Source organism: Tamandua tetradactyla, chromosome X, assembly GCF_023851605.1.
Source record: "Tamandua tetradactyla isolate mTamTet1 chromosome X, mTamTet1.pri, whole genome shotgun sequence".
Taxonomy (NCBI): Eukaryota; Metazoa; Chordata; class Mammalia; order Pilosa; family Myrmecophagidae; genus Tamandua; species Tamandua tetradactyla.
In genome coordinates this window covers 73,285,464-73,310,767 of record NC_135353.1, presented here as the reverse complement: position 1 = coordinate 73,310,767, position 25,304 = coordinate 73,285,464, and the positions used below count along the sequence as shown (strand labels likewise).

The following is a 25,304-nucleotide window of genomic DNA, read 5'->3' as shown; positions in this document are numbered from 1 at the left end:
TAGTTCCTGGCAATCAGGGTCAGATTTAGCTGTACCCTATGCCTGGCACATAGTAGGCACTTGATAAATATTTGTGACTGCTAGCTCAAAGGAAAGAAGATAACTCTATCTGGAGAGGGGCTTTGAAGGGGAGGGGTGTACTAGAAGCAAAATAAACAAGACACCTTTAAGACAAGTTATGATGAGGGAGAGGCTCTCACCAGTGCCAACACCCAGTCTGACCCCTCCCAGGAAGTCATTGCTGGCAAGTGGCTCCCGGTCCCACACAGTCAGTTCCAGGCACATGTGTTGTAGATCTTCCAGCCTCACACCGTTGTAGACAAATGTATGGTTGTAGTGGGGATTCAGGGTCTTCTTCATCACAGGAGTTTTACGCTTACTGGCCTTGTTCCTCATGGGAAGGAGGTATCTGGCAGAAGGTGGGGAGTAATCAACAACCCACTCAAAGCTGGCAATATCTGTATCAGTTCCCCTTTCCCTGACCACAGGCCTAGCCTAGGAAGGTGAGTCAACAAAGCTCTTAGTGCTCATAACCCTCCTTTGGAATCTGCTGAAACAGAGTTCCTACCACCTCCACTAGATCATTCATCTGATTCAATTCCTTTAATTTGGAGAGAAAATCAATATAATGTTATTAGTGAGCTATTGTCTATGAACCACTAAAAATGAGTTTTAGATATTTGGTTCCATTTCTAATGGGGAAAATCCTCTTTAAATAAAACTAGTAATAATAACTCTAGGCTTAGCCAAACATGAATTGCAAGAGAACGTTAGTCAGGTGATCTATAATTTGGAGAAAGATGGCATTGCTTTAAAATTATGGGGAACAAAAGCCCTGAGTTCTCAAACTTAGTCATGCAGGGGACACAGATTTTTACCCAGGATTAATTAAGAGCATAAGCCTATTCCAAAGGAAAACTCAGAACCTATCTGTCTACCACCTTCTCATTGGAAATTAACACACATCCTGTTCCAAACTGAGCTAGGTACAACATAAGGCGGTCGTGGAAGTTTTGCCATTACCTAATTTCAGGAACAAAGTTGGTTGCTGGGGATGGTAGGACACACAAAGATAATAACCCCAGAGAAAGGTTAAATTCTTTCTTAGTGATCTTTTCCTGAAATTTGGTGGCTAGTCCAGGAACTCACCCCTTGACAAAGCTGTCTGAAGTCCCTCCTGATTTGGCAGCCGTCAGGTTCTTGGCTTCTTTGATCCACACCTGGAGTTCTCCCCCTTCCCCACCTTTGCCTGTAAGGGATGTCAGCCATAGCAAATAAGCCCTGCACCTCCAGATTAATCTTGAGCTTTATCTACACAGCATTTCCTTTCCTTCCTCTTGCTGTCTTCAGAGGAAGACAGCACGCTCCGTGACAACTGAAACCATATCTGACTTGTATTCTCAATACCTAGCACAATGCCTGACAGTAAAGAATAGGCACTCAATTAATAACAACAGTAACAAGAGATGCTTACTGAACACTGACTATGGGCCAGGTTCTGGGCTAAGTATTTAATTCTCAAAACATCCCTATGAGATAGGTACTATTATTGTCCTCATTTTATAGATGAGCAAATTAAGATTTAGAGAAATAAAATTGCCCAATATTCATTGAATGATTTAAAAAGAGGGAACTCTTCTACTTGTGTTCTAGATTCCATCCCCACTTCAAAGGATTAGGCTTCATCAATTCAATACGCAACCCCATTCTTACTATCTCTTTCTCCACCTCTCCCTGTTCCTCAGTCTAAATATATGTTAATCTAATCTCACCTCTTCTTTAAAAAAATCCTTTTAAAAAAAGTCTCCCTTCATCTTTATCTCCTTTTCAAGCTATTCTCCACGTCTCTCCTTTCTTTTACCACCAAGCATCCTAAAAAACAAAAGTCCACACTCACCACCTCTACTTCTTTGCCTCATTCACTCAGCCTAGTCCCAAATACAATCTGGTTTCTGCCTCCATGAATCCACTGAAAATGCAATGCCAACGAGCAATGTCTTCTCAGTCCTCATCTGGACTGAGTATTTCAATTGTCAATCCCTGTCCCCTTCTTCTTGAAGCTTTCTCTTAGCATTTCTCTCTCCTGATAACCTTATACCTCACGGCCTTTTCTGCCTCTCTTCATCCTTTAAATGTTGCTGTTCCCAATGGTTTATCCTTTCCTACCTCTTCAAGTCATTCTACACACCCTCCTTGGGTTCTCACTGACCCCAAGTCTTCTAGATTAGACCCTGCTGGAGGTATATTTTTAAGAACTTCTTTGGCTTCCTATTGTCAACAGATCAAGTTACATTCTTACCAGTACATTCAAGACCCTTTTCAGTCAGGCTCAAGTTATATATATATATATATATATATACACCATAACCCCTGCCCCAGTGAAATAAGGGCACCACTCCCCCAGTCACATACAACCTCACATTTACCACATCTGTTGAAAATCTTTGCTTGTCCTATCCTCTATTCCAGAAATGCCCTTCTCCACCCCATCTTTCTCCTTTTCTTCTGGTAAAATCTTAACCAAGGTCTGGTTTCAACATTACTTCCTCTTTAAAAGTCTCCCAAATGCTACCAGACAAAATTCATTACTCTTGTAGCATATGACTGTCTCTCTTGCTAAACTAAGCTCTTCCAATAGAGGCAAATATAATTACTTATTCATCTGCACAGCCATAGCCACTAGCACAGGGCCTGCTATGTTGATTGACTCTTCCCCATTCTTCACCTTCCCATCCCTCATATTTTACCATCCCTTCCAACCACCCTTTCTCAGCCCCATAGTTTCTGTTTTCTTCTGCTCTCTTAGAAGCTTGCCATAACTGGACAAAGACCAAATTAGTCTAATAGGGGAAAAAAAGACTGCCAACCCTTCTGGTTGAAAAATGCAGAAAAGAGAAAAGGCTTCCTTAGTGAAGGAATCTTCCCTAGGAGATCCAGGGTCCATCTCAATGTGGTCTCTCTAACATTAGCCAGCACCAGCCTTACACACAGATTCTATGCAGTAGATTAAGCACTAAATTCAGGGTCCCAAAGAAAACTCACTCTTTTTCCGGTCACCTCCAATAGGAAGTTTGGAGGCTGGGATGTATTTCAATGAAACCACCAACTCGCCTTTGTGTGATGGCAAGCCAGTCAAGGACTCGGCACTGATCTGAAACACAGGGATACCCAACAGGTCAAGCTGGGCTTCTCAGGAATTACTGGGACTACTCCCTGAAGAGATTCTCAAATTACCCTCCAAGGAGAGCTTCACACATATGATCCTTCAACACACTGAATACAATCCAGGAACCCTAAGCAATGGCAGCCACATGTTCCTAAGGCAGATTTTTTAGAAGGAAATGCAGGAGGACCAATAAAGTGTCTTCTGCAATACACAGTCTGTGCTACTTTGCGGATACAGTTACTAGATTCCCAATCCTTTCTAAGGTTGTACAAACTCACAAAGGACTGATACAAACTCACAAAGGGCTGACACCATGGTGAAGAAACCTGCTGCCAGCATGGTTAGTAATAGCCAAAAAAAAAAATGGAAACAACCTAAATGTCAATCAATGCAGGAAGAGTTAAATGAGTGATTGTAATGCCCTCATATGGCATATGGCACACAGTCATCAGACAGAATGGAGTGAATCAGTACATGCTGACATGGAAAGATATACAAGATCTTGTTAAGTCAACAAGGCAAGAAGCAGAAAATGTATCCCATTTATATTAAAATATACCCATATCTGTAAGTGTGTGAACTTGGATTTACATATATGTAAATAATGATTATCATTATCACTTATATAGCACTTATTATATGCTAGATATTGTTATAAGTACTTTAGATATAACATTTTACCTAATCCTCAAGATAGTGCCTGTGAGAAAAGTACTATTATCCCCATCTAACAGATTATGAAACAGAAGAACAGACATCAAGTAACTTGCCCAAGGTCACACAGTAACTAGCAGTCAGGATTCGAATTTAGGTAGACTGGTCCTAGAGTCTATGTTTTTAATCATTACATACTACACTGACTAGAAAAAAAAATGGAAGGATACAGACAAACTTAATACTTGTTTATTCTAGGGAGGGGAGCAGAACTGGAAAAGGAAAGAAGGTTTCCGCTGTTTACTCTATATACATCTATAGTGTCTTGCTAAAATGAGAATAGCACGTATTACTTGTATGTTTTGTTTTGTTTTTTTGGCAAGGGCAGTCTCCGGGAATCAAACCTGGGTCTCCAGCATGGCAGGTGAGAATTCTGCCACTGAGCCACCATTGCCCCACCCTACTTGTATGTTTTTTTTTTTTTTTTACGTGGGCAGGCGCCAGGAACCGAACCCCAGTCCTCTGGCATAGCAGGCGAGCATTCTTGCCTGCTGAGCCGCCGTGGCCCACCCAACTTGTATGTTTTTTAAAGATAAAAAATAGTTTTCAAAAGAGGGCTTGGAAAAATTTGAGGGATGGGTGGAACTCTGTTATAAGGATTTGAATATGCCACAATTTTAAATTTTACATTTATTTTACTGTTTTATTAATGACTATCCATACTACTAGACTATAAGTGTCATAAGGTCAGGGATCAAGCCTAATTTTGTTCATCCTAGTATGTCCAACACTTGGCAAAGTCTCAGCACACAGTAAGTGCTCCACAAATATTTCCTGAACGAATGCATGAGTGAATGAATGAATGTCTATTATAAGCAGCAAGTGGCCCATCATCTTTGGCTTTGGTTGGGAGAATTGTTTCACTCTATTGGCTCTCCTTGCAAGACTATATTCTCTTTATGCTTTTGCATCTGGATCATGAGCTGGTACAGACCAGATATGCCCTTTCATTTGCCTGCATTCACTGGGGCTCTGATGTAGGTTCTCACCTCTGAGCATACTGATGCTAGGAAAGCACAATCCCCATAGGTTTGGAGAAATGCACCACATACCCAGAATGCACATCGTTTAGTGTAAAGGACAGATAGAAAAGAATAGGGAGGTGGATGCTAGGAACAGAGAACTGAAGGGGAGCAAGTGGATTACTAGGGCAAAAAAGGAAAGTGAATGTAGAATATTTTCAGCTAATGCTGGTGTGTGATATTGAAATGGTCTTTTTGCTTATGTATAAAATGTCCACATAATTTCTAGATTGTAAACTTTGGTTGAGTACTCTTTAAAATTGAAGCTTAACATCAGCTGGTAACTGGTATATTTTTGTTCTGACTCAAAATATTTGCAAAGAGCAAATACTTCCATTTTAATGCAATTTTTTCACTAAGATATTTTTATTGTCAGTAGTTCTTGATGGCTTGCAGTGACATTTCCAATATCATTTTTACTATTCTAGGCTCTTGAAAGAATGACTTGTGTGCCAAATGCTTAAGAAATTCTAAATTCTAAATTTCTAATGCATATTACAGTTTGGTGATAATTACTTTCCTGTTTTCATTAATATTTAAAGGGACAGACTTAATGTTATCACTATTTTTTTGCAGGGTGGCAGCTATCAAAAGATCAAAAGTATATTTCCTTTCATTCAGCAATTCCACCACCAAGGATTTCTCCTACAGTTACATTCACAAAAGAAGGCCAAGATATATTACAATATAGCTTTTTTTTTTTTTTTTTTTTTTTTTTTTTATTACATGGGCAGGCACCGGGAATCCAACCCAGGTCTCTGGCATGGCAGGTGAGAACTCTGCCACTGAGCCACCATGGCCCGCCCAACAGTATAGTTTTAACAGCAAAACAGTAAGCAAACTAAATGCCCATGAGTGGGGGGGATGGTAAATAAATTATAATATAGACACATAAAGAAATACTATTAAATTAAACAATGAGATTAATTCAATGAGCAATTAAAACAATGAGATAAATCTGTAAGTGATGGCATAGAAGGATGCATGTGATAAATAGTATATAGTTAGATGAAAAAAATCAAGAAATGTAGAAAATGTGATTCATATGACCACATTTGTGTAAAAAAGGGTAAAGTGTGTAATTACACAGATGAATATGCATGGGGCTTAATACAGAATTTCTAGAAGGATACCCAAATAGTTATTAACAGTAGGAATTGGAACTTATTTTTCTTTTTCTACATTTTTATGTGGCTTTCATTCTGAACTATGTGTAAATAATCCTTTTATTCTTAGTTTTCTTAAAGAACAATACAAACAGACATGGTAAAAAGATCAAACAGTATGTAAGGGGATGTAGAGAAAACTAAATCTCTTCGCCCTCAAACCCCCTTCCTAGAGGCAGCCACCATTACTAGTGTCTCGTACATCTTATCAAAAATAATCTATGCACCACGTACTATTTTTATCATTTTAAATGTTGGTGTAAAAAAATTTTAAAGAAGGACCTTGTCATTGTAAGGTTCTGATAATCAAAAAGTTCCCGACCAAGTCCTGACTTCAGGAATTTCATCTTAACCAGAATGACAGTAATCCACTGACTATTTATTATATGCCAAGTGTTGATCAGTATTTTGTATACAATCCCGTGAAAAGAGGTATAGTATTATTATCTCCACCTTATAAGATAAAAAAACTAAGGCTCACAGAGGTTAAATGACTTGTCTGAGTTATTTTATAAATTAGGTGACTTACCTAACATTTGTTACTTTGGTAAGTAACAAAACCAGATTCAAATCTAGGTCTGCATGCAAATCCCATCATTGTTATGCAACACTGTCAAACTCTCACCTGAATTGATCTCCAAAGTAAAATTATCTCTGGCCTGTATGACCAAGAGCAGAAAACAGCAATTGAAGCACCATGAATTGCCTTACTTCCCACTTCTTTAGTGAAAAGGTTAGCTTGGAAAAGGGGTACAGATTAGGATACATCCTGAATTTAGCAAGTTAGAATGTTAGGAAATGTCCAGACTCTGGAAGGTCAGGAGGCAAAGCTCTGCACGCATATGAAAGACTATTCAAAGCAAAACCATGGCTTCATACTTTGCCTGACCTACACAGAAGAGATTTACTCAAGCGTGACATACAAGTGCATTTGAAATTATTGTCAAACCCAGAAAACCCAGCAGGTTGTGCTACAGCTATACAGAAGATTACGTTCAAGATGCTACCAACACATAACAGCAAACGTCATTACAGACAATTCTACCTCAGATCTAATCTGTGTAAAAAGAGTTAATGCAGACTACCTTTCCATGTAAAGGGAGGCAATGATCCAGTTTCTTATCAAGTTTCCAGGAATCCATCTGGACTTCTGCCTCTCCCAGGAAAATGTTTCTGCCAAAACGACCATGATGCCAAACTGAGAACTGCAAGGTCCTCTGGGCCAGGAGAGATTCTGGGATCTCATACTGTGAAGGGAAAGGAGAAGTCCAAGATGATTAGTTAGTGTTATTTCCTCAGAAAAGAATTAGTCCAAGACATTAGCAACCATATCCAAAGCCCAGAGTTATGAATACCAAATTACTTTTGTCCCTAACCACTCACAGCTTCAACTTACCATATTTCACAAAACCTACCATATTCCATGGGAAGACCTGGAAAATTAATAGTTTTTCCTTGAATGGTTGAGAGAACATTGAAACATGCAAAAAGAACTATCAAGGGTACTATCACAAATGACCTTTTAAAATGATTTTGTGACTACATGAAACTTCAGCTTCACAACAATGTAAGAAAGCCCAGATCACCTTTGTTCTCTTCTCTGGGAAGTCAGGATGTAAACAAATGCCTTTAGTGTGTCCCCAGACACAGTTATGGCCCACTGAAACCTACATCAACTAGTCATGTTGCAGAGGAATAGCTACAGGCTAGGAAATGAGACAGAACAAATTTTTCTCCCCTTGGATTCCTAGATACTTACCCTGAGGAACTCATCATACAGTGGACTGATGGTGTCCCGCTTGATGCTGGTTTTTCTTTTTCCTTGGCGGGACTTGTCAGGCAGAAGATAAGTCTTCACATATCTGGAAACCAGAGAGGATCTTGACTAATTCTCTGTCTTTTCTTAAAACAGTTCTTCACTTTCTTGTTCTCCATATACATATACCATAAAAAAAATGAAAGTGTCACTTCAAGCCCTTTTAGACATACTGTTCTTGCTTTTCCCCAATTCTGGTCTCTTTCCCAGATCTCCCCTAACCACTCTCAATCACACCTCCCATTTCCCCCAGAAAGTAAAAACCTCAGTTCAAGAGTGCCCTGACAGATACCAGGGTCTGATTTCTCATTGCAAGAATCAGTCACATTCCAGAAGCACTCACGGGTTAGAGCGCTTCTTGGCTTCATCAGCATAGGCCAGCTCATGGCACTCCTTCACGTGGATGACCAGAGTCTGTGTTTGTTGCTCATACTTCAAGGAAAAGGCAATCTTTCCAGTCACAAAGATGTTCCCAAAATCACCAGCTTCACTATAGATGCTCATCATGCTGCCGATTGTACTCTGAAGATAAAACATCCATACACACAAACACAAAACCAAAACATCCAAAAACGTCTGCAGAAGGCATATTCTCCCTCCCAAAGTGCTCGCATTGTCTCTCATGATAAAACCCTAGCCACTAAACAAAACAAAAGTTTCAAAAGCCCCTACAGCAAGCCAGTACTACCAACAACGCTTTACTCAGAGTTTAAGAGATAGCTAAGTAGCATACTCACCATTATTGGTTAATAAACTAGCTCATTGCTAACTTAGGCTCTTAGCTTCTTTTCTTTTCATAAGTTATGGGTTACTATTCACAAAGCTACGATAAAAAATGTCACTTGCCCCAATTACCTAAGGTAAGACTCTCCAGGACAAGGGAGCTCAGGAAGAAACCTAGATGTGCACTAAGCAACTAAAGTCTTAACTAAGGATAGGAACAGAAAAATGCAACTCATTTCCATAGAAAGAGTGACTAGAATGATTTCTCCAGATCCTGACTCTGCACTAGGGAGGTCCTGTCTTTCTTCCTTCCTGGTACACCAATATAAATTACCATGGAGGAGCCACTTCGCATGCTGCTTCTGGCTAGCTTCTGGCGATGTAACTTCACCAGGTGGTCAATGTCTTCTTCTTCTTCCTCTTCCTGGGACAAAATAAACAGACTCAGAGTTAATAAAAATGAGAAGAGGTTCAAAGACTAATATTCTTCCTTCAATAGGAACCATAATTGTTACAAAGCTCTGAAATGTCTTGTGACAGGATTCCAAACTATATTCCATCTTTCTCAAATCTCAAAAGAATAAGATAAGAATATTCAATGTTTGTCCTAGGAACTATAATTCTTTCTCCTTTAACTGCCTCAATCCAGCTATCCCTTTACATTTTAATCAAAAGAACTTCTTATCTAACAATATGTCCAGAAATATAATAAAGATAAAAAAGAAAAGACAGTCCTTTTCTTTAAGCAAGTCAGGAAGTGGATTTATTTTAGAAATTTGGAAGAATCAAGATCCTTGCAGTCTTTTCCTAAAGAATTAAACAAGTTGAATGAGAATATCAGGTACTAGAGCCAATTCTAGATAAATAAAATGTCATATTTTTAAAGTTAATTTCATGTGTCAACTTGGCTAGGTTATATTGTTTAGTTCTTTGGTCAAGTACTGGCCTGTTTGTTAATGTAAGGATATTTCTTAGATGGGATTTGTACCTATAATCAATTGATTGAATCAACAAAGGCGATTGCCCTCAGCAATATGGTTAGTTTCCTCATCCAGTCAGTTGGAGGTCCTAAAAGTGAGAACTGAGAATTTCAGAGGTCAGAAGAATGTATACCTCAACTTCAGTATTGTCTCTTGCTGGAATTTCCAAAAAGCTTCCTCTGAGGAATTTGAACTAAGGACGTTAGCATCATCTTCATCAGAGTTTCCAGCTTTCAGCCTGTCCTATAGAGATTGGATTTGCCAGTTCCCATGGTTGCAAAAGACAGTTCTTTATAATAAAGCTCTCAAGGTTGATGGAGATAAATATATATATTTCTTGTTCGTTCTGTTTCTCTGGAGAACCTGACTTATACACATATAGTGACCAAGCAGAATTCAAGGGCACTCACCATATCCACACTTAGGCCTGGGACAGATTTGCTCCTGTCTCCCAAGAAGCCACTTCCATGCCCCACATCTTCCGGACGAAGATCTATCACAGATTTAGTGTGTTCTGAGTAGAAAACCAAAAACTTAAATCAATAGAGTCCTGCTCTTGTCCCATACCAAGAACCTATCAAGGGTACTCAGAACTTCAATTCCAAAAGGCCATGGAGGGAAATCAGCTACCTGAAGGCCTCAGGATTTTTCTGATGTTCTTCTTGAATATCATTTCACCTTCATCAACAGATACAACATTTTGACCCACAGGCTGAGTTTCCTAGGAAGGAAAAGGGCAAGGAAAGAGAAAAAGGGTAGGGTAGATAGGGGGCAGGGAGGGGGTAAGTTGTAATTGAGAAATCAAAATTTATGGGATGATTATGATTACTGAATCATTATATAGTTATTCTTTTTTTTGCTTTCTGGTATATTAAAGTAGACAGAGGGAATTCCTAGAAATCTCTAAACTGTAATCCAGCTGCCTTGATCTCTGATAATGAATGTATAGCCCTTATTTTCTGTCCCTGTGATTGTAAAAACCTTGTGACTAACCTTTATCTGTACCTAGTTATCCAGTTTTCAAACTTTAGAGTCTTGTAATCACTGAAGACAGCCCCTAATGTTTATTAATGAAGTGTCTTGGGTCAGCCCAGAACTAGCCCTCCCAAGTTCAAAGTAAACTTGATAACCAAGACTGGATCTAACCAAAATGGGCCCACCTGACATGCGCAGTAGCTTAGACTTAAACCTACAAGTCACTTATACCTACCTCATTCTGCCATTTTCTTACACACATTCTGTGACTAAGCATGTAATCAATCTTTGCATCCTCAATAATTAAATCACCTCTAATTATATCACCTGGGCCCACTGTGCTCATTATCCTAAACCCTGTCCACCTTTTTCTCTAATCAAACTATCTGAATTACTGCAGTTCAGGAAGAGATTTTGGGCTGCTAGGCTATCTGCTCTCCTACTACGTGCCTAGTAATAAACCCTTTCTCTCTTTGAACCCCAGTGTCTCAGGAATTGGTTATTGAGTGAATTGGGCAAAAGAATCCACGGCCTTTGACTGGTAAGGAAAGGCAGTCTTAAGAATAAGGCTCAAGTTTTCACTAAAGTATGAATCAAATGAAAAGGAAAGATTAAAGGCATTGGAAGTAGAACAAAACCTATTTTCTCACATTTCAGCCAAAACATTAGAAAATGTTCCCAAATGATTCTGAATTGAAATGTGCTTGGTTAAAAATCCCAAATCAAATTTTAGAAGGAAGGAAGAGGAGAGAAGGAAGGAAAAGAAAAGAGGAAAAAACCCACAAATTTAAGCTTACCTTTCCTACTTGAGATTTGGGGGCAGATATCTTCTTCCATTCTGGAAAGAGGCCAGATTTATCCAGAGAGTCTCCCCTAGAGGCAGATAAATAAGTTACAACTTAATCACCTCCTCCCCTTCCTTTGCAATAAAAGTTCTAGGGAAGGAGAGCCACTGGTTCCAGGTCACTCTTTACCAAAGGTAAATTTACATCTGATTTACTCTGAGGGAATTCAAAAGGTAAGATAAACATCTTTACACAAACACTAAGACACACCCTCCATTCCTAAGGGACAGCAACATCAATTGCTGTTGAGCTAGGAAGAACACCTCCAAGGTACAGGAGCCAGGCAGCTGTGCTTAGACCCAAATCAAAGTGCTACTGAAAGACTTTTAACGAGTTTGGAGAAAATATTTTGTTCAACTTTCTGAGGACAGAAATCAGGAACACTGAAGGCATAGGAGTGCTGCATATGGTTGCTAGAGAACAAAATGGAAATTCTGAGGTTGAGCAGAGGGTTTGGGGAATGAAGGGAAATCTCACCTGGAGGTGCTATCTGAGTCAGCTGTGTAGCTATCCAGGCTCTCACTCTCGGCCTCCAGTACACTCTTATCACTTTTCAGCTTTGGCACTTCGGATGGCACACTAGGAATAAAAACCAAGAGCCAAATACTTAAAGGAAGAGGGCTTGCCTGCATCTAGTTGGGCCTCCTTCCAACCAACTCACAATTGTAGTCTGATTGATCTTTCTAAAATAATATCTCTCACAAGCAGTGTGGACAACCAAAGCTATAGGCTGAGCCCCCAGACTTGGGGTTTGTTCATATGAAAGTTAACCTCACAAAGGATAGGTCAAGTCTACTTAAAATTTAGGCCTAAGGGTCACCCCCAGTAGAGCCTCTTTTGTTGCTCAGATGTGGCCTCTCTCTCCAGCCAACACGACGAGCAGTCTCACCACGCTCCCCCTGTCTACGTGGGACATGACTCCCAGGGGTGTGGATCTTCCTGGCAATGTGGGACAGAAATCCTAGATTGAGCTGAAACTCAGGGATTGAGAAATATTCCTGAATGAGCTGAGACCCAGCATCAATGGATTGAGAAAATCTTCTCCACCAAAAGGGGGAAGAGTGAAATGAGACAAAGTGACAATGGCTGAGAGATTCCGAACAGAGTTGAGAGGTTATCCTGGAGGTTATTCTTATGCATTAAGTAGATATCATCTTGTTATTCAAGATGTAATGGAGAGGCTGGAGGGAACTGCCTGAAAATGTAGAGCTGTGTTCCAGTAGCCATGTTTCTTGAAGATGATTGAATAATGAAATAGCTGTCACAATGTGACTGTGTGATTGTGAAAACCTTGTATCTGATGCTCCTTTTATCTACCTTGTCGACAGATGAGTAGAACATACGAAATAAAAATAAACAATAGGGGGAACAAATGTGAAAATAAATTTAGTTTGAAATGCTAGTGATCAATGAAAGGGAGGGGTAAGGGGTATGGTATATATAAATTTTTTTCTGTTTTTGTTTTATTTCTTTTTCTGAATAGATGCAAATATTCCAAGAAATGATCATGATGACGAATATGCAACTATGTAATGATACTGTGAATTACTGATTATATATGTAGAACGGAATGATCAAAATAGGAATGTTTTCATTTGTTTGGTGTTTTTTGGTATTTAAAAAAATAAAATAAAAAAATTATTAAAAAAAAAAAGAAAAGAATATCTGAGTATTCTTTAAAAACTCTTCCATGCTTCCCAACTGCTTTTGGGATTGAGCTCAAACTCCTTTGCCATGCTAAAAAATCCTTATGATTTGGTGCCTGCTTACCTCTCCAGCCTCAGCTTTCACCCTTCATCTCTCCTCACATTTTACATTCCAGAAAGATGAACTTCTTTTGGTTCCCTGAATGTCCCAAAGCATTCCCTCTTCCCTCTTTTCTCTGCCTTGGATATTTTCCTCACAGTTGTCACTTTTCTTCACCTGGCTAAATCACCTTCAGGGGACATATTCTCTGTACCTCAATTCCTCCAGACTTCTCTGACCATGTCCCAACCTTAAGTCTGGATTAGTAACATAACTATGAGCTCTCAAAGCACCCTGATTTCTTGGTAGTGGATGTCATATATGTAATTATTTGTTTAATCTCTTTCTTCTCTTTTAGACTAACTTCCATGAAATCAGGAACCACATATCTTGTTCACTGCTGTGCTTCACAGAGAAATTAACATAGAATAGGCATTCAAATATTTGTTAACTGAATTCTTAAATAGATACTCTCAATGGGGCTTAAGAAATATATAACAAACTGTATGTTTTGAGGACAGTGCTCTGAAGATTAGAATTCTTTTTCAGTTTAATCACTTCATTGAAAGATGACTGAGCATCTAAAACAGCTGTACTCATCTCTAAAAGAAGGACACCATTCCTGGGCCCTTTTACCTCAAGAAATTAGAACAATAAGAAAAGGGGGGAAAAAGATAATTTTTCCCCAAGTATCTCAAGTAACTTTACTTGGTTTCTGCTATACCACACTGTAATGGTTTTCTCCTCCAACCTCACTGGCTGCTCCTTTCCAGTATCCTTTGCTGGTCCCTCCTAATCTCTCAGGCTTCAAATCTTGGATTGTGTCCAGGCTTACTGCTTTGGCTACTTCTCTTCTCTATTTTGATATCTAGACTTACCCCCAAATAATCTAATCTAGTCTAATGGCTCTATAAACTAATTACTCCCTCAAAAGCCAGAGTGATATTTCTAGTGGCCTATTAGACCTTTCCACTTAGATGTCTAATAGACATCTGAAACACAGCAAGTCCTAAATCGAACCCCTAATCCTTCACAATTATTTCTACCTCATTAAATGGCAACTCCCTCCTTTCAAATCTCAGGTCAAAAATCTTAAGAGTCATCCTTGAGTCCTCTCTCTCACAATCCAAATCCAATCTATGTGCAAGTCCTCTTGGCTCTATCTTCAATGTATATCTGCAATTTACCAGTTTTCATACCCTCTACTCTGGTACAAACCACCATCACCTAGCTCCTGGATTAATGCAATAGCCTCAGAACTCATCTCCGTACTTCCACCCCTGCCCTCATAAAATCTATCCTCTACACAGTAGCCAAAATGAGCTTTTAAAATATAACTCATACATGGAATTAACATATGACCCTGAAATTCCAGTCTAAGTATACACCCAAGAGAACTGAAAACAGGTGGCCAAACAAATGTCCACATCAGCATTATTCACAACAGCCAAAATATGGCAACAACCCAAATATTCATCAACAGGTGAATGGATAAACAAAATGTGGTATATCCATACAACGAAATATTATTCATCTATAAAAAAGGAATGAAGTTCTGATACATACTACAGCATGGATGAACTTAAAAAATATTATACTAAGTAAAAGAATCCAAATATAAAAGGTCAAATATTGTATGATTGTATTTATATGAAATATCCAGAATAGGCAAATCTATAGAGACAGAATGCAGATTAGTGGATGACAGAGACTGGGGGTGGGCGGGATGGGGTAATAGATAGAAATTGCTTAATGGATATGGGGTTCCTTTCAGGGGTGATGAAAATGTTTTGCAATTACATAGTGATGATAGTTGCAAAATACTAAGAATGCACTAAAAGCCACAGAATTGCACACTTTTAAATGGTTAAGGTAATGACTTCATGTTCTGCAGATTTTATCTCAAAGAAAAAATATATATATACACATATCAGATCATGATCATGTTGTTCCTCTGAGCAGAGCCCTCTTTCTCATTCACAGTAAAAAGCAGAGAGACCTTACAAAGAACAACAAAGTCCTACATAAACTGCTTGTCACCATCACTGTCCACATTGTACACCACTCTTTCCTTATTCCTGCTTCCTTAAAAATGCCAAACACAATCTTACCTTAGGGTCTTAATTCTTGCTATTCTCTCTGGTTGGAACAATCTTTTCCCAGAGAGTCTCAGGGTCTGCTCCCTCATTTACTTCGTGTTTTTGTCCAAATGTCCCCTTATAATTAAGGTTTTCCCTGGCTACCCTACATAATACAGCATATATATATATATAAGACTTCCCTAGCACTTCCCTTAATCTACACAATTTTCTCCATAGAACTTGGCAACATATGATATTTTTGATTATTCATTGTCTTTATTCTCCATCCCCCAGATCTAAGCTCCAAAAGTAAAACAGTTTGTTGCATTCACTGGTGTATCCCCAGTGCTTAGAACAGTTCCTGACACAGATATTTGTTGAGCAAACAAATGAACAAAGAATGAAGTATCTGAAATCTATAATGGCTTAGCCAGTAATGAATGAACTTGGTATCTCAGACAGTTCTATGAAAACAGACAACAGGGGTTGAAATCCTAAGGCATGCAAGAAGTAAAAGAGCAGTCATTCTGAGAGATATGTTAGCTTTATAGCAGAAGCCACAGTCAGCAGGGGATTTGATTCTGTTTTTACTTTAGAATAATTCATTTGCTCCCTTTTTTCCAAAGAAAAAAGAACCAAAACAGAACCATTTGTCTAGAGAGGTAGTTTAACAATAATGGCCCATGGAGAGTGTTTTTGCTTGTTTTTTTAAATTCTGTTTTCCCTAAAGATTGATACATACTGATCCAGAGCTGGTCCAAACAACCCTAGGGCAAAAAAGCAATTGCTAGACATCTGTGTAGCAAAAAATAGACTTAAGTGATAGGAGTTCTGGGCTCTATCTATTAGATCATACAGAAGTAGGATCTCAGGTAAATCACATATCCTGCTTTCTTTTCTGTAAAATAGGGAAGTAGAATTAGATTATCTCTGAGGCTCCATAATTTTATGGAAAAGATATTTTATGGCCACTTAATTTGTTTCTATATTTAGGATACATAACGGTCTTCTGGGTCCTATGAGATAGGAGGTCATAGACAGCCAGAAGCAGTAGATTTCAGAAATTACATTCTGACTTATGTCAGATGTGTTAACCAGGTTCAGCAAATGAAAGCCATACTTATTCTTATCCACAAAGGAAAAAGGTTGCTCCATCACGTGGAAAAGCTGAGTCACCCACCCAAGGCTTTGTGGATAAAACCATGTACATCCACACAACGAAAAGCCATACAGACATCAAAAAGCATGAGGTAGAACTAAGGTGCTGACATGGAAATATGTTCATGTTATATTTTTCTACAGTATTTTTTCTTTTACAGCTTAACTGAGTAAGAGCTGACATAAATAAATGTCACATGTTTAAACAAGCCATTTTATGAGTTTTGATATATCTATACACTTGTTAAATTGTCACCACAATTAAGGTAATGAACACATTTATTACTCCCAAAAGTTTCCTTGTGCCCCTTTGTAATCAATCCCTCCCTCTCTGTCCTGGTACCCAGGAAAGTGCTCAAGTGCTTTCTGTTCCTATAAATTGGTATGCATTTTTGAGAATTTTATAAAAATGGAATCATACAGTATGTACTGTTTTGGGTTAGCTTCTTTCACTTAGCATTATTATTTCACTATTGCATGTATCAATAGCCCATCACTATATATTGTTGAGTAGTATCCCACTGAATAAATATACCACAGCTTATCTAGCCACCTGCTGATGGATACTAGGATATTTCCAGTTGGGGGATATTACAAATAAAGCTGCTAAGAACATTTACATACAAATCTTTGTATGGACATATGTTTTGCTTCTCTTGGGTAAATGCCTAGGAATGGAATATATAAAAGGTGAACATTTAACTTTATTAGAAGTTGCCAAATTGTTTTCAAAAGTGGATGTAAAATTTTACATTCCCACCAACAGTGTATAAGGGTTCCAGTTGCTCTCCATCCTTGCTAACAGCTGGTAATAAAAATATTTTCACCATTCTAGTGCATATACAGTGGTATCATATTGTGGTTTTAATTTACATTTCCCTAATGACTAATGAAGCTGAACATCCCATGTGCCTATGTGCCATCTATATATTGTTTTTAGTGAAATGGCTGTTCAAACCTCTTGACCAATTTTTTATTGGACTATCTATATTTTTAAATTTAAATGTTCTTTGCCAAGACAAGGTCTTCTACATTATATAGGGAGATCCTGGATGAAAAAGTGGAGAAATTGAAATGGACAGAATGGAATGAGAGAGTTTGGGCATGACCCCACCATGGGCAAATGGTAGCATGTGGGGAAGTACAGGTCTGAAGGAATAGACCACCTCTCCACTCCAACGTACCCCTGCAGCTAGCTTGAGAGATCATTCCATGCATCTCCACAGCTGGAACCCTCCACAGGGAATCCAGAAGAGCACCCAGCCTCCTGCCATAATGAGCCACCCCAAAGGGTGCTGCAAACAGCTGCCCTGCAAGGTGCCGGGACCAGTCGTCTGTCACGTACCAGAACCAGCCTCCAGACATTTTTAGACTGGCTGTGGGCAAGAACAGCTGCAATAATCAAATCCACAGCCCAAGGTCATCCCAAGCATGGACCCATCAGGCCCATAAGTGGAGTCTCCACTTAAGTACACATTGCTCACTCTCCAACCCTGGGTTTGGTGGCTCTCAGCCTACGCCAAGATAAGTGGCCCTGGTTGGAATTATATCAGGTCTCCATCTTGCTCAGGCAGCTGCCAAAGTTGGGGAGAGGCAGGCCTGAGAGTAAGAGGTGGCTCACCATCTACTGCAAAGACATCATCTATTGGGAGGACTCAAGTAGAATTACATACCCTCCAAGAGATCTGAGTCTTGGTTTGGTGAGGACATACTGACAAACCAATTGCAAAAGGGGACTTTCAATGCAAATCTAAACAAATACAAAGTCATAGATGACTGAAGGAAATCATCTTGCAAAATAATCTTATCAAGATAATCAAATATCCCAAAACATCACAAAGTCTCAAAGAACATGAAGATTCAGGCAGATATGGCCCAGCCAAACGACCAAATTAAAACACTGGAGGGGACCGAGAATTTGGAACTAATTAAGGATGTTCATAAGGACATAAAGCATATCAAGAAGACACTGGAAGAGCATAAAGAAGAATTTGAAGGAATAAGTAGAAAAATAGCAGATCTCACTGAGATGAATGATAATGCAGACCAAATTAAAAAATATACTAGAGACACACAACAGCAAATTTAAAGAGGCAGAAGAAAGAATAAGTGAGCTAGAAGACTGGACAATTGAACTCAAGGGCACAAAAGAAAAAATGGGAAGAAAGATAGAAAAAAGAGAATGAAAGTTCAAGGAAATGATTGACAATATGAAGAGCACAAATATAAGAATCATCAGTGTCCCAGAAGAAAAGAAGACTAAAGGGCTAAGAAGGTTAGTTGAGCAGATAATGGGGGAAAACCTCAGAATTATTAAAAAGACACGCATAAGCAAATCAAAGGAGACCAATGAATCCCAAATAGAATAAATCCAAATAGGCATACTTCAAGACACATACTAATCAGATTGTCAAATGTTGAAGACAAGCTGAAAGTCCTGAAAGTGGCAAGAGAAAAGCAATTCACTGCTATAAGGGAAACCACATAAGACTGAGTTTGGACTACTCAACAGGCATCATGGAAGTGAGAAGGCAGTGGTATGATATATTTAAGATCCTGAAAGAGAAAGATTTCCAGCCAAGAATTCTTTATCCAGACAACTTGTCCTATTGAGGAAGAGATTAAAAGGCAAAGAGAATTTATCAACAAGAGGCCTGATTATAAGAAATACTAAAGGGAGTTCTGTTTGCTGAAAAAGAGAGACAGGAGAAGGAAGCTGGAGCTCAGAAATGAAGAGTATCAGTAAGGGTAACTTAAAAGGATAAAAAGAGAGAGGGGATAAAGAATATACTGATGTGACAAAAAAAAAAGGATAATATGGTAGACTCAAGAACTGCTCTTACAGTAATAACTTTGAATGTTAATGGACAAACTTACCAATTAAAAGATACAAAATAGCAGAATGGTTTAACAAACATGATCCGTCTATATGCTACTTACAAGTGACTAATCTTATACCAAGGATACAAACAGATTGAAAGTTAATGGATGGAAAAGGATGTTCCATGCAAGCTATAACCAAAAGAAAGCAGGAGAAGCTATACTAATATCAAATAAAGTAGACTTTAAATGTAAAGACATCAAAAGAGACAAAGAAGGACATTATATATTGTAAAAGGGACAATTCACCAATAAGAAATAACAATCATAAATGTCTATGCTCCTATTCAAGGAGCTACAAAGTACATGAGGCAAACATTGGCAAAACTGAAGGGAGCAATAGATGTTTCAACAATAATAGTGGGAGACTTCAATATACCACTCTCCTCTGTAGCAGAACAGCCAGGCAGAGGATCAACAAAGAAATAGAGAACTTAAACAATTTTATAAATGAAATAGACCTGACAGACATATATAGATTATTACACTCCCAAACACCAGGATATACGTTCTTCTTTAGTGCTCATGGAACGTTCTCCAGGATAAATCATAAGCTGGGGCACAAAACAGGTCTTTAGAAATTTAAAAAGATTGAAATTATTCAAAGTGCTTTCTCTGAATACAATGGAATGGAACTGGAAATTAATAACCATCAAAGCACCAAAATTTTCACAAATACATGGAGATTAAACAACACAATTTTAAATAATCAGTGGGACAAAGAAGAAACTGCTAGAGAAATTGGTAACTATCTGGAGATGAATGAAAATGAGAATAAAACATACGAGAACTTATGGGATACAGCAAAGGCAGTGCTGACAGGGAAATTTCTTGCCTTAAATGCCAACATTAAAAAAGAAGAATGAGCAAAGATCAAGAACTTAACTGCTCACCTGGAAGAACTAGAGAAAAAACCGCAAATTAACTCTAAAACAAATAGAAGAAGAGAAATAACGAAGGCTACAGCAGAAATAAAGGAACCGGAGAACAAAAAAAACAATAGAGAGTATCAGCAAAACCAAAAACTGTTTTCTGAGAAAATCAATATTATCTATGGACCCCTTGCTAAACAAGTTAAAGGAGAGAGGATGCACATAAACAAAATCAGATGAAAGGGGAGTCATTACAATGGACTCTAAAGAAAATTTTAAAAAGTCATAAGAGGATACTATGAACAACTATATACCAATAAACTAGAGAACCTAGATAAAATGGATAAATGCTTGAAACACATGAACAAGCTACAATGACTTGAGAAGAAATAGAAGATCTCACCAAATCAATCACAAAAAAAGAGATTCAAACAGATATCAAAACCTTCCTACAAAGAAAAGCCCAAAGCAGATGACTTTACAGGGAAATTTTATCAAACATTCCAAAAAGAACTAACACCAATACTGCTCAAACTCTTCCAAAAAAACTGAGGAAAAAGGAACACTTCCTAACTCATTTTATGAACCTAACATCACTCTAATACCAAAATGCTACAGGAAAGGAAAACTATAGATGGTCATCTCCCTAATGAACATAGATACAAAAATTCTCAACAAAATACTAGCAAATCAAATCCACAACACATGTGTGCTGGTTTGAAATGATTATGTCCCCTAGAAAAGCCATGTTTTAATCTAAATCCCATTTTGTAAAGGCAGAATAATCTCTATTCAATACTGCATGTTTGAATCTGTAATTAGATCATCTCCCTGGAGATGTAACCCAATCAAAAGTGGTTGTTAAGCTGGATTGGGGGAAATGTGTCTCCACCCATTTGGGTGGATATTGATTAGTTTCTGAAGTCCTATAAAAGAGGAAACATTTTGGACAATGGGAGATCTGAGAGAGAGCAGAGCAGAATGACATAGCCACATGAAGCAGAGTCCACCAGCCATCGACCTTTGGAGATGAAGAAGGAAAATGCCTCCCGGGGAGCTTCATGAAACAGGAAACCAGGAGTTAAAGCTAGCCAATGACGCCATGTTCACCATGTGCCCTTTCTTTTTTTTTTTAATTAATTAAAAAAATTAACAAACAAAACAATAAGATATCATTCCATTCTACATATATAATCAGTAATTCTTAATATCATCACATAGTTGCATATTCATCATTTCTTAGAACATTTGCATTGATTTAGAAAAAGAAATAAAAAGACCACAGAAAAAGAAATAAAATGATAACAGAGAAAAAAAAGTTATACATACCATACCCCTTACCCCTCACTTTCATTTACCACTAGCATTTCAAACTAAATTTATTTTAACATTTGTTCCCCCTATTATTTATTTTTATTCCATATGTTCTACTCTTTTGTTGATATGGTAGATAAAAGGAGCATCAGACACAAGGTTTTCACATTCACAGAGTCACATTGTGAAAGCTATATCATTGTTCAATCATCATCAAGAAACATGGCTACTGGAACACAGCTCTACATTTTCAGGCAGTTCCCTCCAGCCTCTCCACTGCATCTTGAACAACAAGGTGATATCTACTTAATGCATAAGAATAACCTCCAGGATAACCTCTCGACTCTGTTTGGAATCTCTCAGCCATTGACACTTAGTCTCGTTTCACTCTTCCCCCTTTTGGTCAAGAAGGTTCTCTCAATCCCTTGATGTTAATTCTCAGCTCATTCTAGGGTCTTTCTCAGTCCCTTGATGCTGAGTCTCAGCTCATTCCAGGATCTCTGTCCCACGCTGCCAGGAAGGTCCACATCCCTGGGAGTCATGTCCCACGCAGAGAGGGGGAGGGTAGTGAGACTGCTCGTCATGTTGGCTGGAGAGAGAGGCCACATCTGAGCAACAAAAGAGGCTCTCTTGGGGGTGACTCTTAGGCGTAAATTTTAAGTAGACTTGACCTATCCTTTGCGGGGTTAAGTTTCATATGAACAAACCCCAAGACCTGGGGTTCAGCCTATAGCTTTGATTGTCCACACTGCTTGTGAGACTATCAAGAATTCGACTTGGGGAAGTGGAATTTCTCCCCACTCCCACATTCCCCGAGGGGGGCTTGCAAATACTTTTCCACTCACTGATCAAATCACTCTGGGATTCATCGGGGCATCACTCTGGACAAACCAACAAAATCTCATGTCCTACCTGAAATTCCAAGTACTTATGATGTTCAATCAAACTATCTACTTAAGTTATATTAGGAAATGCTCTAGCCAAAATATAAATTTTGAAACAAACATTTTTTGCTTTAGTCTCACACATAAGGTGACATTTTAAAATATTAATTACCATCTATTTTCAGCACCCTGCAATAATGACCTTCCTTTGTTCTTCCTTAAGCAAAAACATTTTTAAAATTTGTACATTGTACATTTCACTATTGTTATACCCTCTAGGCATTCCTAGATTATACCATCTCAATCTTTAACATCTATCTTTCTTTCTGATTCATTTATGTCCCCAGCCCTCCTCCCTCTATCATTCTCACATGCAGATCCATTCAGTGTTTTAGCATAATTATATTACAGTTAGGTAGTATTGTGCTGTCCATTTCTGAGTTTTTGTATCCAGTCCTGTTGCACAGTCTGTATCCCTTCAGCTCCAATTACCCAATATCTTACCCTATTTCTATCTCAACAAACCATGTGCCCTTTCAACTGAGAGAGGAGCCCTGACCGTGTTCACCAGATGCCTTTCCAATTGAGAGAGAAACTCTGAACTTCATTGGCCTTCTTGAATCAAGGTATCTTTCCCTGGATGCTTTAGTTTGGACATTTCTATAGACTTGCTTTAATTGGGACATTTTCTCAGCCTCAGAACTGTAAACTAGCAACTTATTAAATTCCCCTTTTTAAAAGCCATTCCATTTCTGGTATATTGCATTCCGGCAGAGAGCAAACTAGAACAACATTCAAATAATTATAATTCCCAACCAAGGCGGTTTATACCAGGAATGAAAGGGTGGTTCAACACAAGAAAACAAATCAATGTTACACAGCACATTAACAAATTGAAAGGGAAAAATCACAAGATCAATTTTACTGATGCTGTAAAAGCATTTGAAAAAATTAAGCATCTTTTTTTTCTGTTAAAAATACTTCAAAAGGTATGAATTAAGAGAAAAATACCTAATATCACAAAGAGCATATATGAAAAACTCATAGCCAGCATTATACTTAATGGTGAGAGATTGAAAGCCTTCATCCTAAGATCAGGAATGAGACAAGGATACCCACTGTCAACACTATTATTCAACACTGTACTAGAGTAATCAAGCAGGAGAAAGGAATAAAAGGCATCCAATCAGAAAGGAAGAAGTATAGTTTTCATTATTTGCAGATGACATGATCCCATACTTGGAAAATCCAGAGAAATCTACAATAAAGCTACTTGAACTAATAAACAATTTCAGCAAAGTGGCAGGATACAAGATTAATGTACAAAAATCAACACTGTTTCTATACACAAGTAATGACCTAACTGAGGCGATAATTAAGGAAAAAAATCCATTCAAAATAGCAACTAATATAAAGACTTAACCAGGGATGTTAAGGACCTATACACAGAAAACAACAAAACATTGCTAAAAGAAATCAAAGAAGATCTAAATAGGTGGAAAGACATTCTGCACTCATGGATAGGAAGGTTGAATGTTGTTAAGATATCAGTTCTACCCAAACTGATCTACAGATTCAATACACTACCAGTAAAAATTCCAACAACCTACTCTGATGACTTGGAAAACTAATTGTCAAATTTATTTGGAAAGGAAAGAGACCATGAATAGCTAAAAATATCCTTAAAAAAAAAAGTGAAGTGGGAAGATTAACACTCCTGATTTTAAAGCTTGTTATAAAGCCACAGTGGTCAAAACAGCATGGTACTGGCACAAACACTGAAATACTGACCAATGGAACTGAATTGAGAGTACAGAGATAGACCACTAAATCTATGGCCAACTGATCTTCAACAAGGTCACCAAATCTACTGAAATGGAACAGAAACAGTATTTTCCATAAAGGGACACAGAAAAGTTGAATATCAATAGCCAAAAGAATAAAAGAGGACACCTATATTATACCCTACACAAAAATTAATTCAAAATTAATTAAAAATAATCCATTTAATTATTAAATACAAGAGACAGTACCCTAAAACCCTGAGATGAAAATAAAGGGAAACATCTTCAAGATGTAGTAACAGGAAGTAGCTTCTTAAACTTTACACCTAACAAGCAATGAAAGAAAAAATAGATAAATGGGAATCCCTCAAAATCAAAAGCTTCTGAGCCTCAAAGGACTTTGTCAAAAAGGTGAAGAGGCAGTCAACTTGAATGGGAGAAAAGATTTGGAAATCATACATCAGATAAAAGTTTGAGATCCTGTATAATTAGAGAAATCATACAACTCAACAACAAAAGAACAAACAACCCAATTATAAAATGGGCTAAGGATACGAATAGATATTTTTCTGAAGCACAAATACAGATGGCTAAAAAGCACATGAAGAGATGTTCATTTTTATTAGCTATAATGGAAATGCAGATAAATACTACAATGAGATATGACCTCACACCTATAAGAGTGGCTGCTACTAAACAAATAGGAAAATACAAATGTTGGAGAGCATGCAGAGTAATTGGAATCCTTACGCACTGATGGTCGGAATGTATAACAGTACAGCCACTATGGAAGACAGTCTGGCAGTCCCTCAGAAAACTAAATATCGAGTTGCCCTATGACCCAGCAATACCACTATATATCCTGAAGAGCTGAAAGTAGTGACACAGACATTTGCACACTGATGTTCACAGCAGCATTGTTCCCAATTACCAAAAGATGGAAACAATCCAAGTACCCATCAACAGATGAGTAGATAAATAAAATGTAGTATATACATACGATGGAATATTATGCAGCAATAAGATGAAATGAGGTCCTGAAGCATATGGCAACATGGATGAACCTTGAGCACATAATGCTGAGTGAAACAAGCCAGACATAAAAGGACAGATACTGTATGTTTTCACTACTATGATCTTGGTAAAGGTAAACCCAGAAGCTTATAATAGAGAATATA

General features: G+C 38.0%; 1 protein-coding gene across 3 annotated transcripts in view; it reads right to left on the bottom strand.

Annotated features, from left to right (window-relative positions):
• The window catches only part of SYTL4 (synaptotagmin like 4), a 146,395-nt gene that overhangs the window by 3,693 nt on the left and 117,398 nt on the right, over window positions 1-25,304 (bottom strand). For all 3 annotated transcript variants that reach the window (XM_077144906.1, XM_077144907.1, XM_077144908.1), the window contains 11 exons: window positions 11,885-11,986; window positions 11,360-11,435; window positions 10,218-10,308; window positions 9,998-10,101; window positions 8,942-9,031; window positions 8,228-8,406; window positions 7,828-7,930; window positions 7,154-7,315; window positions 3,043-3,151; window positions 1,150-1,249; window positions 201-409 (listed from right to left, as the gene is read on the bottom strand). In XM_077144906.1, coding sequence (XP_077001021.1) covers window positions 201-409; window positions 1,150-1,249; window positions 3,043-3,151; window positions 7,154-7,315; window positions 7,828-7,930; window positions 8,228-8,406; window positions 8,942-9,031; window positions 9,998-10,101; window positions 10,218-10,308; window positions 11,360-11,435; window positions 11,885-11,986 — 1,325 coding nt within the window. The remainder of the gene's footprint in view (window positions 1-200; window positions 410-1,149; window positions 1,250-3,042; window positions 3,152-7,153; window positions 7,316-7,827; window positions 7,931-8,227; window positions 8,407-8,941; window positions 9,032-9,997; window positions 10,102-10,217; window positions 10,309-11,359; window positions 11,436-11,884; window positions 11,987-25,304) is intronic.